Source organism: Mastigoproctus giganteus, chromosome 3, assembly GCF_048544385.1.
Source record: "Mastigoproctus giganteus isolate SK-2022 chromosome 3, ASM4854438v1, whole genome shotgun sequence".
NCBI classification, from domain to species: domain Eukaryota; kingdom Metazoa; phylum Arthropoda; class Arachnida; order Uropygi; family Thelyphonidae; genus Mastigoproctus; species Mastigoproctus giganteus.
In genome coordinates, this window is record NC_143577.1 from 21,704,066 (window position 1) to 21,720,679 (window position 16,614).

A 16,614-nucleotide genomic window follows, 5' to 3' on the forward strand; every position below is an offset into this window, starting at 1 on the left:
GGTAACTGTCTTCCCCTCTGGCAGTGCTGTCTTTCAGCAGGATAACGCACCATACCACACCGCCCGGATTATTCGAAACTGGTTGGCAGAACATGAAGAAGGCTTCCAGGTATTGCCCTGGACTCCAAATTCCCCAGATATCAATCCCATCGAGCATCTGTGGTTTGTTTTGGAACAGCAACTCCGATTTGCAGCGTCTCAACCACGGACCTTACAGAAGTCAAAGGATCTGCTGGTTACGTGTTGGTACCAGATACCACAAGACACATTTAGAAATCTTGTAGCGTCCATGCCTCGCCTGGTACGAGTTGGTTTGGCTGCACGTGGAGGACCAACACCATATTAGGCAGCTGGTCATAATGTTTTGGCTCATCGGTGTAGTTGTTAATTGTAAGTTTTCAATGCTTAATAAAAAATCTTAAAATAATTTGCAGTGTGTTTTTTTTATATTAAAACTTATACTGCCATAGCTAATTTAAAAAAATAAATAAACAAATAAAATAAATAACGAAAAGTGTTGTCATACGCTGTAATTCCAAATTTTTAAGTGGTAGTGTATATAAAGATGTTTAATCATTTTCAGGAGTTTCAAATTAATGAGATTGACCATTAAAGAATTGAATTATTTCTAAACAGCGTAAGACAATCAGAATGAGTATTTTCAACAGGTATACGATTTTAGAAAAAGAGTAAAGTCCTTAAAATGGAATTTTTAAATGCTTAATCCAAATGAGACTTGGTGGACTTTTATCGATTGGCTTAAGTGAACTTAGATCTCACCATACCTTGGCTTCTCCCTATCACACGCGGTGATTCGAACCACCAGTAAATTCGGATAAAAAATATCGGAAGTTCAAGCTGTCCATATTCTTGCTGAGCTGATAGAGCAGAAACCAGTCACCAACTTCGCACATTTGCATCGCCGACTCAACCTCTTCAGCAGTGGACAGCCTTGCACGTGATTTCAACAGCATGGAACGCACTCCAGTAGAAAGGAAGGTGCCCAGACGATACACAATGACCAAAGCGGACAGAACGGCTAAAATCACAAACCAGAACCAAATAAACACGTAAATCTTCTCATTAATGATGTTGATGGGCAATAAACACATCGCATCATGACGTTGGACATCCCCAGAGGAACCATACCGATGAAACGTACACTTTGTGAGCCGTGGGAAAACTCTGATCATGGGATCGTACCGCACAGTCCAGTCCCATTCGGTGAACTCTACCACTTTGGAGCCATAACTGGAAAACTCCCCTCCGAGGAACGAATCCATGAGGTACATTTGGCCTACGACATTCACGAAGTTGAGGATCTCGCAGAAGAAATACTTAAAAGCGTAAGGATTGTGGTTTTTGAGGTTAGATCTGAAGTACTTAATCAACATGTGGCAATTCTGGCTTTTCTTATCCCCTGACAGGACCGGACTGTTCAAATCCATCATCAGATGTTTCAATCGGTTGTTTTCCCATGATTTCCACAGGTACCGTGGAAGGTAGAAGAGGATGGCTTGTAGAAACAAAACGAAGCAGACCCACTGGTAGTAGGCGTGATACACTCTCCTCTCCCCAGGCGTATATTTATCCACCCCGGGGTAGGGAACTTCGTGTCCAACTTTCTTAAACCACGCATCTTCGAGGCTAAATGTCGTATGAATCCAACAATAAGTATCCAACACTCTAGTGGGGATGTCGTCCCTCGATATGCAATCTATAGGATCACCTATGTACTGTCGGCTGGTCACCAGGAGGCTAAAAGCGATCAGAAACAAGACGGTGGCTCGATAGTGCAGGCGAAAGATGTTATTGTCGATTATAATTCGATCGTACTTCACCAAACCCTTTAATGACCCGAAAACTTTATCCATTTCTTGCCCAAGTACGAAATGGCCCCTGGACTGTCGGGAATAACTCTACACATTCACAAACAGAACTGTTCTGATCATCAAATCATCTCTGCGATCAGCAGTTCGGTGCTGACTATTTTGCATCCCTTTTCGCACAAACAGCGTACATCCTTGACCCGCGATAACTTGAAACGTAAATAGTTCTCTTAAACTAGGAAATACGGGCACTAGCAATTGATCATGTGATGTTAGCTCGTTGGGAAAGGACCTTGTGTTTATAAGAACACAAAGGTTAGTGAGCACGCGCACTGGTTTTAATTCAATATATTCGAAGCCAATTTTTATGACTTCAAAATGGTATGTTCAGAACCCCCTACTGGGTCATCGGAGTACGTATTGCAGTTAAAGAAACAATAAATAGAATGACCTTTTCATGATCCTTTGGATGGTTTCAACAGCAAGGTTTTTACGTTGCAAAAATACATTTATTAATACAATAATTACTTCAAGTTCGTTTTGATTCTTTAATTTTTACTTATTACCACTCTCAGCTGATTCTGAAAAGTTAAACCATAAATGATAAGTGCAATAGTTTGGAAAATACCTGAATGAATTTTTTTCTGGAGATGGGGCTCTTTGTTAAGTGAAGAAAAAAAAATGGCGAAAACCATGAGTCCATGGACCCATTCTCCTGGTGGTGGCAGTGCAATGGTGTGGTGAGTGTTTTAGTGGTGCAGTTCAACCCCTTAATATAATATGGGTGGAGCAATGTTTGGATGCCAATGGCAATTATTTCAGACCAGGCGTATTTATTTGTCAAAGAGTTCTCCCAATAGAATAATGAGTCAACTCAAAAGGCCAAAATTAAGAACTAGTTCTACGATCATGAGAGTGAATTCAATCTTCTGCACTGGTCTGTGACTAGAGACTGGAAAGTCACTAAATCACTGGACGAGTATCCCTGTGACATGCTTTAACACCTGGATGAGTTTATGGCCACGATCAATCCGGGCTGTTCTGAGAGCTAAAGGGCACCTGTTCGCTATTAGGTAGTGTACTTAATAAACTGGCCACAAGGTTGATCTACAACTAGAATCTTTGAAACAATATCAGCTAAAAGGTTGATATTGTTTCAAAATTCATCTATTTTTGAAGGCATAGATTGTAAATGTGATTGTAAATTAAGGAGCTGTGTTAAATTATCTACCACGCTTTGTCTAGATAGGTAATACCAAAATGTTAATAGAGGTTGATGACGTGAACGTTTACTCACCAATCAGCAGTGAAATTGGATGTCGATAATCTTCAGAAAGCTAGCAGTTCTTTCTCGCATTGAGTTACTTTAAATGGTCATGATATGAACCCTAGGATAGGGTTATTTAATTACGTTGCAGGATCAAAGAAGCCGAATCGTTAAAAAATTATTTTGTTATTACTGACACCACGGTTTTTAAAGCAAAGGACCTTCAAATCACATTTCAGTTTCACTAAATGATTCAGAGATCCCTTTCGGAGATTACTTTCAATATTGCGGTTTTTCTGCTTTGATTTAGAATCTTCACGCTGCAACCATAAAGTCATTGGAACTGTTCCAACTGATATTCCTCACTTATTTTGTAAAGTAAATAATCCCCCTCCGTATATATAAACCCATCCACCAACCCCCCCCCCCCCCACACACACCGTTCTGTTTTGTACCAATCAATCTATCAATTTGTGATAAATCTAATAATTCTTAATAGATTGATATTCTATCAATCTATCAAAATTTTGGAGAAAAATCTTACAAATTTCTTTAGTCTTACCTTTTTAAATGCCCTTGAAATTAATATTTTCTTAGGTTGGACATTATTTCAGCGTTAATTTCTCTTTGGAAGTTATGGTTTATAACAAAAAAAGAGTCTGTAAATTGAGTGTGTCCTCTGGTCGATTTGCCTGTTTTACTGGATGAAAAAACCTTCAATTTCTGGGGGAGAAAACTTTGAGACCGACTAACTCAGCCACGGAGTGAAAAAAGCCCATTAAAGTTCCTCGCGTGTCGACAGGATTCGAACCATGCGGTGTGGGAAGCATGGTGATGATACCACTGTGCTAACCGCGCAGATAGTATGGCACATCCACTTAATGCAATTTCGATGAGCAATCCAGAGATAGCCCTCGTGGGTTACACAGTTGGTAGGATCGTCGTCCTCCCCAGACCGGGTGGAAAAGACCTGAGTTCGAGTCTGGTCGATGACGTGAGGAATTTGTATGGGGCATTTTCACAACGGGGCTGAGTTAGTCGGTTTCAGGCGAGGGTAGCGTGGTTTTTAATCCTGGAAATATGGTCTTAGTAGCTGATGCTACTAAAACCCTACTACAACAACAATCCAGCGATTTCTTCTCAAATCCCTGTCAATTGTAACGAAGCCTTGATGCAATTTTTTCCAGTGACAGAAGCTGTGGAAAACAGTCAGATAACGATTCCTTAATTTTTTTTTTAATATACGAGGACCTATCCAAAAGTTCTGAGACTGGTATATTAGCACACAAATAGAAGAACCATCAAAAAGGTCATCAGCATTGTACCAAATGGTATGGGTAACTGTCAAGATTGCTTTTTGATGTATTCATAACCCCCCCTCCAAAAAAAAGAACCTATGGCGATGTACAGGTCACCACACCCACAAAGGAATGAGGCAAGCCAATCCATTCTCAGTAACTCAAATGTCAAGTAATCGAAAAACATTTCTAAATTTTTCACCAGTCAGTATATATTATCATTAAAGCTATGTTCCAAACACTGTAAGCCCCTGTAGCCATCAGGCTGTTCAGGGGGCGAACCAAGATGCTTAATAATAATATAGCATAAATATTTCTTGAAAAGTGTAAATTGAGTTGTATAAATCTTCACTCACCAATGTCTGTCCAATTATCGCTTACAACGTTTATAATCTTAGACCTAAACAAAAAACGATTCGAAACTCTTCTGTAAAACTGTAGGATTTGACAAATCAAAGATCACACTTTAAAATCTTAAAATCATATTATCCTTCACTTGTTTACTCAGTGATTTATCACACGTAAACAGAAACATTTCCACATAATGGAGATTAGCTTTATTATTGAAATTAATAATATGTTACATAACTCATTAGAATAAATGGTTTTATTTACTTCACTAATTTCGAATCACTTCGCTGGATCCCTGTGCATCAACTGTCAATGGAACTGAGGTAACGTCCTGTGAAGAATACGAAATTAGTGGAGTAATGAACATAATAAAAAGGCAGAAGGGGCCTCACTTGCGGATATCAAGATATGAAGCTTCCTATTTTTCATAAATAGCAACAGCTAGCATCTACCAGAATTCAACATGAAATTTCAGCTCTTCAGCAAATTGATACTTGTTCATGACGAGGAAGAGTAGCCATCTCTTCATTTCTAGGGGCACATGGTGCATACGGGGTATATGCTGCAGGGGGTCCTTGATCTACTTCTCTGATTTGGCACACGTATTGAATCCCTAGCCGATCATCCAAGATTTCACCAGCAACATTATCTATTGACAACTCTAACGGATCTGTGATCACTCTCTTTGAGGGCTCTTCCTTCACAATATCCACAGTGTCTTCCTCCCGGTTTGCCAGCTTCTTAATAACCTCATCAAACACTTCAGCATCTAGATTTTTAGCCAGGAGTTGAAGGATAAACCAATGTCCACAATCACCTATGCTCAGCGCTTCTTTAAGGTCATTATCGTCCCTAAGGGTTTCCTTCGAAACTTTGGACTTTAGAAGCCAATACCGGAAATCCTTCAGGGTTATTGTGCCCAGTCGGTAGAGAAGTTTCAATCCTGTAATTGCAGAAAGAGAGAAAAACCAAAAGAAAATGAAAATGTAGAATTTTTCGTTAATAATATTGAGGGGTAGAAGACACATAGCATCGTGTTTCTGGACATCGCCCGAAGATCCGTATCGATAGAAGGTACACTTAGTCATACGAGGAAACACTCGAATCATTGGATCATCTCTGACTCTCCAATCCCAATCAGTGAACTGGATAACTTTCGTTCCATAAGTTGTAAACGCGCCTCCTAGAAAGAGGTTTACTAGAAACAGCTGGCAAACCACATTCACAAAGTTCAGGACCTCAGCAATGACATAATAAGCGAAGTACCTCGTTTGGTGGTTTCTATGTTCGTACAAGTAATCAGCCAATATAGTACTGGCTGTTCTTTTGTCACTAGTACCGAGAACATGAGATTGATAATCGAGACAAAGGTTGTTCATCAGCTGTCCTTCGCAATACCTCCAGTAAAAATGGGGCACATAAAACAGGATCCCTTGTAGAAGAAGGATGAAAAACACCCATTGGTAGTAAGCATGATAAACAGTAGAATCTCCCTCAACGGTTTTATCAATTCCAGGATAAGGCACCTCCCTACCAACAGGTTTCGACCATCCTTTGTCAACACTAAAGGTTGCGTGAACCCAACAGAACGTATCCAGAAGTTGATGTGGGATGTCATCTTTAGAAATACATTCGATTGGATCTCCCAGATATTGCTTGGCCGAAATCACAACACTGAAAGCTAACAAACACAACACGGTGTAAACATAATGAAGTTGGAACTCCAAGTCGTCAATCACTGCACTTCGTTTAGGGGATATTTTCCCCTTCAACTTTACATCACTTTTTTCCCTCAGTAATGTTCTTTTATGCTTAATACTTGACCCGAGTCGTTGAAAGAGATCCATGGTGGCTTAAAGGAATTACTGTACAGAGAGTGCAGACAGCTTGTAGTCGGGTTGGATAACAATGATATCGTATTGAGAGCAGTTTCCAGGACGAGCTCCCTATCAGCAAGAGATAAGAGATAACCAATCGGAGAGTTTCTTTTTGGGTGTAGCTGGAAATTGCGAAATAGAAAGACATAGGAAAACGAAAAGTATACCATTGAGTCGATAACATAAGTTATCAAATAAATAATAGTTTGAATTTCTAAAATAAGACTTACATAAACTATATTCTATTTATAATCAAGAAATATTAAATCATCAATGGGATTCAATGAGAAATATTGCAATTTAGTTTATTCTTTCGTGTTTAAAAATAAAGAATCTGAACTATATTTAAAGAATGATATATTGTACTAGAAACAAATTTATTAACTCAATCCCTCAATCCATAGACTGTAATACTTCATAGATTTCGATTCTGGTTTGATGCCACTCCGAATTTCTAAAATTAACAATTGGGGCCAAAGAAAATGGACAGTAGTTCTCATGCTCTTACCGAAACTAATACTCTAAGCAAAACATTGAAAGCGGATTCAGAACTGGTAACAAGTATGGTGCATAAAAATCAATGTTTATCTTCTCCAACTTTAGCTATAATATAATCTCCATTCACCAGCTGATTTGCTAAAGCTTTAAGTCTGGTTGCGATTGGTGACTCAACAACACGAACCATAGTGGACTCCATTAGCATCATTTCTTTCTCTGAAAGAGGAGATTTCATGGTTCTTTCTTCCCTAACTGTTTTCGCCATATCAGCAACGATGTCCCTGAAATTAGCTGGATCTATATTTCTGCGAAGTAAACTCAAGACGAACCAATGTCCACATCCGACAGCTGTTAGAGCCGTCCATAGATTATCAGGATCGGTCATCGGAGTCTCCTTACACAACAGGAAGAACCAACCCCTTTTCCACAGAACTGTAACGAGTCGGTAGACAATTTGCAGCGCTGTAATGGTAAGGAGTATGATGAACCAAAACCAAATGAAGACAAAGATTTTCTCATTAATAATGTTAAGGGGCAGAAGACACATAGCATCGTGTTTCTGAACGTCTCCAGATGACCCGTACTTATAGAAGGTACATTTTGTCATTCGTGGAAATACCTGAATCATTGGATCGTATCGAACTCGCCAATCCCACTCGGTGAACTCAACTACCTTAGTTCCATAACTCATAAACTCCCCTCCCAAAAACGTATTGATCAGAAACATCTGTCCAAGTACGTTAAAGAAGTTCACAATCTCCAAGATGATGTAAACTAGAAAATACGTGTTGTGACATGTCCTCCTTTTGGTAGGATTGTCCAGTCTTTCCTCTGCCGGTTTGTTTTTCAGGTCCTCGTACAAGTAGTCGGACACAACCTTAACTTGAGCTTTTCTCACATCTTCAGGAAGCACGGGAGAGTGTAAATCCAAGCGGATATTGTTTATAAGTTCGCTTTCCCACGCCTTCCACAGAAAGTGTGGTGCATAGAAAAACATAGCTTGCAAGAACAGGATGAAACAGACCCACTGGTAGTAGGCATGGTGTACCTTTTTATCCTCCGCTAGATATTTATCTACTCCTGGATACGGGACCTCCACGCCGACTTTCTTAAACCACCCTTTTTCTACGCTGAATGTTGTATGGATCCAGCAGAATGTGTCCAAGAGGTCATGAGGAATGTCATCTCTGGAAATGCAATCAATGGGGTCTCCCAGATATTGCTTGGCGGTCACCACAATGCTGAAAGCTAACAAAAACACCACAGTTAACTTATAATGAAGTTGAAATACGAAGCCATCAATAACAGTCTTACGTCTGGGTGGTTTCTTTTCTTTTACCTCTACTACCTGAGTGGATTCCTTCTTAATTTTAAAGAATCCCTTCAGACGTCCAAATAGCAGATCCATACCGGAAGAACAGTTGACACTTTTCACTAAAAACTATCCAGATTGTGGGTGAAAGGTTACACCTCTCTGAAGTATCTTTAAGAATGACGTTACATCGAAGAGGAGAAGTAGAATTCATCCTTATCTGCATGTGATAACAAAGCACCAACTGCGATTGTACCGTGTATGAGGTAAGTGTAGACTGCAGCGACATTTTTATCTTGTGGTGGAATGCTGAAGTAATGTATCCACATCCGGTTGACGCTACTCAAATCAAACATGACAACCATATTGCTGTAACACCCAATTTAAAAGGATTAAAGTCAAAAACTAAGTTTCTTAAAATGTACTAAATATTGGACAATGGGTCTATCAAGCTTATTCTATTTATATGATAACAAAACACTTATTTTGTCGTTTATTGTCTTTTTTAATCGTCCATTGGTGTCTCCAGTAAGAGATAGCAACAGTAGTCTGCAAACATATTTGGACTCCATTTTCCCTGGTCTTTTTCCATTGACAAATACCCTGGTGTGAAGCTCTAATGACATGTTGCATCCCAACTCTCTGTACGCTAAAATTAGCTCATCCACAGTTTCTCTGTAATTTTGTGATTCCTCATTGCCTAAAAAGTACCAGAAGACGTCTTCGAATGCCTTCCAAATTCTTATTTCTGTGGCATTCAGTTTTTTAATGAATTCCTCATCTTGGAATAGCAGTTTGGTTTGAGGACCCACAAAAATTCCTTCTTTTATCTTGCCCTCACTGATTCGAGGAAACGTTTGCTTCAAACAGGAAAATTCTTCTCGTTTTGTGTCCATCGCTTTCACGAATATTTTTATCAAACCTAGCTTGATGTGCAATGGAAGGAAATAGATTTTTGACATCCACCAAAGGAGGATGTGCTACATTTTTCTAGTCTGGTGTAGTTTCTGAAGGGTCTGGCCATTTTTAAACTTGTAGTGGCAATCCTTCGCTCGACTGTCCCACTCGCAACCCAGTCAGCAAAGACACCACTTTTAGGTCTGCACAGATGTTCCATTTTTATTCTTGACAGCATATTTTTTGAAAAGAACTTGTAGGTTCTCGTACGTTTCCTTCATGTGAACTGCATGGGCCAATGGTATAGATGAACTTCCATTATGAAATAAAACTGCTTTCAAACTGACCTTGGATGAATCAATGAAAAGCCTCCACTGCTTGTCAGCGTGCTCCAGATATAAATCTTTCATTAATTCCAGGACATTGTTAAAATAAACCAAAGCACCATCAATGGAGTAATAGGTCGTTATGTTAGATTGCCTCTTCCTATAATCTTGATACCATTTTCATGAAGATTCCACTGCTGAACCGGTTATCCTAGTAATTCAGCCTTGGTTTTGGAGAGGTCTAAATCTGTGACCAAATCATCCAATTCTGACTGAGTGATTAGATGCGGCTTTGAAGTATAAAGAGTTGAAAGTCTGGATCTGTACTCGTTCTGGGTTCTGCATCTTCTAAAGATTCATTTTCTGATCCTGAATCAGAGTGAAATCCATAAGTTTCTGGTGGCTTTGGCACTGGAATGGTATCATTGTGAGGATCACACCTTAGAGCAGAAGGTGCACTCTACTTTATGCTTGTATTTCCCAGGAAAACCAGGAATATTGGTCAAGCAAACGTAACAATCGTTTTGATCCTTCATGGGTTGATTATCCTAGGCGCAAATTTTAAATTATCCTACCCATTCCAGCCTTAGAAACTAAATCGATATTGGAAAGGGTGTGCTGATTAAAAAACAATGTAATCTCAAGAGAATTGTTTATCATGAGCTTAATGATAGAGATGGGGTGGAAAGAGGGTTGCGGCAGTAATCTTGACTGCGAACGAGTGTTACTTATCTGAAAAGCATTAAAATTCGATGGCACTCCTTTTGAAGTGCCAGTTCAAAAAGTCATCATTGTTCTGTTAAAGATTTCTTCATGTGTTGATAGAGGGGGAAAAAGACTTTGTACTAATGGCCCTCTTTATGATATAACATATACTGTGCGTTACGCATGCATTAGCAACAGAGTTTCTCAAAGGATAATTTTAAATTTCCTTAAAAGAATAATTAGGGTATCTCAGGAGACTCTCCCAAACGTTAGGTACTGATTAAAATTAACACGGGTCCAATTCAGGACGGTCAGAAGATACAGTTTATGATTTCGTTGATGATAACTGTAGCGCTGCTTGACTGAACACGTAGCATAGTTCTGGCCATCGTTCTTGGAGTCTGTAAACAGTCTTAGGTTGTGTGTTTTTGAGTTGATCATGATTACTCATGGTGTACTAATCTATATAAACATATACACTGACTGAGAAAACTCATTAAAGCAAACCTTAAAAGGCATTTAATACCAAATAAGATAAGAAGGTACACTGTTGTTAAAAAAAAGTTCTATATTAAAATGCAAAGCGATGTTAATGGAGGCTTTTAGCTAAAGTTTGGTGGCAGTGAATCCGTTATGAACACTTTTAAAATATAATATTCAAATGAGATTCAGATACGAAGAAAAGTTCTTAAAATGCATTCAATATTCATAACGCAAGTGTTAACTTCACAGCAATAGAAAGTCTGCTTACGTCGGGTTACTTCACTTGGTTGGTTCCGTGGTGAATAACTCGTCCAGGGGTGTTTCTTTTTCCAGTAGTTTTTCTTCCTTTTCGTCGTGTCTTAGCGCCACAGCCAAATCGCTCACCATGTCTCGGAAGTGGACGGAGTCCAAATTCTTGGAAAGTAGATAAAGCACAAACCAATCTCCAAGATCAAAGCGACTCAGAATTGTATGGATTGTTCTTTTGTCAGCCAAACGTGCACGGGACCGTAGCATCAGATAACGAACCGGGGGCGAAAAGATTATAACGGCTCTGTAGAGAAGCAGAAGAGCAGAGATGGTGGCCAGGAATACGAACCAGAACCACAAGAAGATGAAGATTTTCTCATTGATGATGTTCAGAGGAAGGATGCAGAGTGCATCGTGTCTCTGTACGTCTCCCGATGATCCAAATCGATGGAATGTGCACTTAGTGAGTCGAGGAAACACCCGGACCATGGGATCCGTTCTGTATGGTTGATCTGTCTCGCTGAAACTCAACACTTCGACACCGAACGTTGTAAATTCACCACCGAGGAATTTGTCGATCAAATAAATCTGGCCAATTACATTCGTAAAGTTGAGCACTTCGCAGAGGAAGAAACGAATAAAATACAAGTTGTGAGTGTGTTTACTGTCCTTCAAGTAGTCTACCAGGGTTCGGATACAGTCGTCTTTCTTCTCTAAAATTGGACAATTCAGATTCATGACGATACTCTTGATGTGTCCAGCTTCCCACACTTTCCATACGTACCACGGCAAGTAGAACATGATCGCTTGTAAAAATAACACGAAGCACACCCACTGATAGTATTTGTGGTAGACACGTTCCTCTCCAGGGGTGAAAATATCCACTCCGGGGTAAGGCACCTCCACTCCAACTTCCTTATGTAGAGCCTGTGGAAGGGTAAAGGTCGCTTGTATCCAACAGAAAGTCTCAATCACCCTTTCGGGGATGTCATCGTTTTGAATACAGTCTATGGGGTCGCCAAAGTATTGTCTGCACGTGACCAGAATGCTGAAAGCCACCAGGATAAGAACTGTGAATTTGTAGTGGAGTCTGAAGACGTTGTTGTCTATACAAAGAGTATGGACTTTGAGGATCCCACTTAGCGAACTTAAGGCGCCTAACATGATGAAGGAGTGTCTTTTTTAGATGGTGCACTTTAGGGGAAGGGGATCACACAACAATCAACTGTCACTTAGAGAAAAATCCACACATCGCAAACAACTTATACATTTCAAAGTTAAACCAATATCTATCTTAAACTGAAACATTGTGCGCGTCGCTCTGCATCCTAATAAACTAATAATTCACTGAGCATTGGTTACGTCAGCCAAGTTGCTAATGTGTGCCCCTGCACGCCTAGGAATGTGCTCTCATTGGCAGAGGACACCGGTTACGTAAGTGGCTACAAATCCATAACAAAAGTCAAACCGGAAAGTCCCTCTTCTCTCAATAATAAACATAAACCTGCTTAAAACTTTCTACAAGGATTTAAGCCAAGACAAAACCCACTTAGATTTTCGATTACGAGTCCTTTAATTAAAATTTCAAATTAAGACAGTTATTGAACACTAAAAAGAACATTGCAGAGTAATTTTTGAGTCTAAGGTTCCTGTATTTTGATCTCCTTTAAAAAATATTAAATAATTACTTTTTAATTAAAATAATAAAAGTATTTAAAGTTGCAGATGTTTCTGAATGAAATGAAGATTTTTTTAAGACAATTCACTCCCACGAGGAGTGTATTGATGATTAAGATGCTGCCCAACATCATGGTCATCGTTAATACCATGTATTTGTGATACCACAAGAAGAAGTGTTGTTTTAACAGCGAAATGAGAATAAGGCCCACGTGATTTAGTCATCCAAGGTCCTCGGTGACAGGGTCGATGTAATTATGTGTGTGACTATGAGGCATGACGTCATCTAACGAGCATGTTGGCTAGGGCAATACGTGCAGGAAGCTTAGATATTTCCTCTAGCAGAGAGACCAATTCTAATTTCACTATTGTGGGGTCACTTCCTGCGCTCTACCTTGATCCATGCCAGAGGCAAGGCTAACGGATATATGTGCACAAACGTGGTTTATAAGCCTGAATTGCTTCAGTTCTTCTTCTCCAAAAAACTCAAATTGAATTTCAATTATTGTTATATTGTGGATAAACAGCACAGAGTCGTCCTTCGCTGCTGAATAGTGCACGTAAGGAGTCTTCAGGAAATGCCCCTCAAACAGATATTTTATTGGTGTTAATAAAGGAGACGTACACGCACACACTTCCTGGTTGAATGTGATTTTCAACTTCCTCCCAAGTTTTGAAAGAAAAGTTCAGAATACCTTCAGTAATTTTCTGGAAAATAAACATCACTCATTGGAATATGACAATTGAACTACTCATCATCATCAATTTACCAGACCCTTCATAAATCCCTCGCTTCATGGTCCAGTCCAATTTCTCTTCCACCTTCTGATCATTTCAGTTAAACATACAACTCTCTTTTATAGGTGTAAGGGCGTTATATATAAACTGATATTCCTTAAGCTGTGGCCAACCCTTCCTACATTTGAAACACTGGATTAAAAAGAGAGAATTCAGCCAGATTCAAAAGATTTTTGTAGGACAATCTTAGGACATTGGCCTTCATTCTAACAGCAAAGAAAACGCCATTGTAAAGACCAATAACTTTAAAATCTTCACACACAAGTCGACCTTGTCTGAACTCTTCCTAAATGAAGCTCAAGGTTTTCATAAATTGTATTACTTTTAGACTTTTAAACAGGATTGGGTGCATACTTTTATCCATTATGAAGGAGAAATCCTTTGAGGCACTCCTTTGATGAGTCAATAAATAGCCTCCACTCTGTTCGTTGGTAGAAAATTCCAAAAAAAGGTTAATAACTGTAGTGTTACAATATATCATTGCGCTTCTTCGAAAAAAATGGACAACCAATTCTTTTTCACGATGTATATTCTATGAAAAGACTGTTTGGGGAGCCAGCAGATTCGTGGAACTCATCTTTACCCTTAAAACCTCTGGAGACCCTTTGGGTAGATTTAAATCTCTCATGAGATCGTCTTGACCTGCAAGTCTTTAAATTGGAATCGAGAAAACTTGGAGGTCAAGACGACATGTCTAAACACGTCCGGGCCTGTCTCCAAAAATATAATTTTAAAAATCTCTGTTTTGGAGGATCTCTTATTAACAGAGATCCTCCAGTTAATTATCTGCTCATCTCTTAGTTATACAAGCGCTGAAGAAGAGTTGTTTATCCTATCCAAAACGTTTCCAGCTCTGTAATTTGATTTACACAGGCACTCACTAGCCAAAAAAATTAGAAACCTTTATTCAATATCTAGTAGGGCTACCTTTTGTTGTATTACAGAATGTATATGGCATGGCATGGATTCAAAAAAGTTTCTGAGGACGTCTAGCTCCAGATTTGACAATTCTTCCATCAGAGTATTTGTCAGATGCTGTACTGTAGTCGATAGAGAACTAGGAAGTCGAACTGCTCTCTCGAATAAGACATTCTCAAATGAGTTAAAATCTGAAGCATTAGACGGCCAAGGTAGACGTTGGAAATCTTAGAATGGTTCCTCGAACATTCAGATATAATTTTGCAGAGTGGATAGTCGCTTTGTCGTTTTGAAAGAATCCATCGCAATCCGGATAAAAATGAAGAATTGCAGAGTGAAGTTGGTCCAAGACAGAAAGATACTCATTGGTGGTAACACTACCTTCTAATAATATGAGCGGACCCATTCTGTACCAACAGAATCTACCCCATACGATGACACAATCTCCATCTGCTTGAGTGGTGGACACGAAACAGTGTCCACCACTCCCACCAAGTAACAATTTGCTTAACATAAGATTCAGTAAACGAAATATTTAAAAATAATGAAAGCTAGACCTTTTTCTCTTTCTTTTTTTAGAACTTGTCTCTCCCAAAATCTTTTCAGTCATCCATCTACAACACCCTGATGTCGTTATAAGAAATCTTGCTATAATGAGATAACAGAGGATTTTCAATCAACGGATATTTAAGGCGAGGAAGGCGCTGTAGAAGACTTTCTTGAAATGAAATCTAAAGTGATAGCCTAAGTAGCAAAGGTGTGGTAGAATAAGGAGTGGGTGTTACACATGCATTATCATGTTTAGATAACGAAGGAGTGAACGGTGTACACGTACTTCAAGAACCATAACCAATAATACAGCCAATGAAACTGCAACTAATAGCAAAACTTTCAACATTATCCTCACGTACTTGTTGGGAAAGAATTGAAATTCTATTAGTGGATGTCTGTGACTCAGAACAAAAAATATTCTCAGTACTGTTTTAAGAAGTACTAATTCTTTTCTAGAAGCATTATGATGGTCCAGTAATAGCAAACTGTTAAAGTAATAAATATCCCAAGAATATCTAGTCCATAATTGCTTTCTTTCTAAGATTGCTTTTGGTTAGTTTGCTATCGGGATGAAAAACACTTGGTTATGAAATTTTCTGAGGATTCGAGTTACTTTAAATGCAAAAGCAAAAGAATTTGGGTATTTAAGGACCAACGGTATATCCCCAGAGCTCAATGCTTGTGGATGATGCGATCACGGGCCCCCTGTTCATTGAGGTGTGAAGAGATTGGAGAACGGTCTCGTTGCGATAACACCAGCAGACACGCATTACCTCACACACATCTAACTGTATCTCTCAATAGTCACGTGGATAGTCAGGAAGCTCCCTTCTCTCACCCCCCCCGAATTGACTTAATGACAACCTGCATTGCCTGAAGTAGAAAAATTCTCTTTTTAATCTACTGAGTGTTTTCCACTGCGAAGATTCGCTTTAATTTTGACTTAGATTACGTGACAAACTACAATCGAAGTCACAGGGGCAGATATTTTGTAGAGGTTAGTGCCCGCCTCGCTCTACTACCACTTCGCTACAGAAATACAATTGTACGACACTTTCCATGCGGAAAGCATGACCCCTTGCAAAACAATTCTGGCATGCGCAGAACTTTGTTTCTCTTCCTCCTCTCCAGTGGTTGTAGGTGAAAATAGTTTACCTTTGTCACCTTCTAAGGATTATTTCAGTCAGAAATTACAGTCCCATCCCGAGTTTGGCTTGCAGAGTTTAAATCAATAAGTAGATGGATGAAAATTTTTAAAGTTAATAACATACCACGATCTGGACCACCCCGAATCATGGCGGCCATCTTGAAGGGTGATAAATTAAAAACTGCATTTAGAATAAAACTTTAAGACTTGTGGCAGAGTCTTGTGACTTTAAAATCGTGGCAGAGAAGAAGAATGCGTGGGATGCATATGAATTATCAGGCGATAAAGAAGTCTATGGCAGATATAAGCTCGTCTCTAATCAAGTCACAAAGGAGGTTGGGCAAGTGAAGGCAGATTACGAGAAATCTTTGGCAAAGGATGCAAAGAAAAACAGCAAAGAATTCTTTACTTATATAAACTCTAGGAGGAA

General features: G+C 39.2%; 4 protein-coding genes across 4 annotated transcripts; all 4 read right to left on the reverse strand.

The window, feature by feature from the left end:
- Nucleotides 1-786: 786 nt before the first annotated feature.
- LOC150087793 (innexin inx2-like) lies at nucleotides 787-1,929 on the reverse strand. Its single transcript, XM_090370419.1, has one exon. The coding sequence runs from the start codon at nucleotides 1,872-1,874 to the stop codon at nucleotides 801-803; it is 1,074 nt and encodes a 357-aa protein (XP_090226545.1). The 5' UTR covers nucleotides 1,875-1,929; the 3' UTR covers nucleotides 787-800.
- Nucleotides 1,930-5,224: 3,295 nt separating this feature from the next.
- Nucleotides 5,225-6,592, reverse strand: LOC150087794 (innexin inx2-like). Its single transcript, XM_090369922.1, has one exon. The coding sequence runs from the start codon at nucleotides 6,590-6,592 to the stop codon at nucleotides 5,225-5,227; it is 1,368 nt and encodes a 455-aa protein (XP_090226048.1).
- Nucleotides 6,593-6,645: 53 nt separating this feature from the next.
- On the reverse strand, nucleotides 6,646-12,423 carry LOC150087795 (innexin inx2-like). Its single transcript, XM_090370420.1, has 2 exons — nucleotides 11,112-12,423; nucleotides 6,646-6,744 (listed from the first exon to the last, which is right to left on the reverse strand). The coding sequence occupies exon 1, from the start codon at nucleotides 12,254-12,256 to the stop codon at nucleotides 11,123-11,125; it is 1,134 nt and encodes a 377-aa protein (XP_090226546.1). The 5' UTR covers nucleotides 12,257-12,423; the 3' UTR covers nucleotides 6,646-6,744; nucleotides 11,112-11,122.
- LOC150087796 (innexin inx2-like) lies at nucleotides 7,200-10,749 on the reverse strand. The gene is made up of 3 exons (XM_090369923.1): nucleotides 10,683-10,749; nucleotides 9,498-9,532; nucleotides 7,200-8,447 (listed from the first exon to the last, which is right to left on the reverse strand). Exons 1-3 carry the CDS (start codon nucleotides 10,747-10,749, stop codon nucleotides 7,200-7,202), a joined length of 1,350 nt encoding a protein of 449 aa, XP_090226049.1.
- Nucleotides 12,424-16,614: the final 4,191 nt, after the last annotated feature.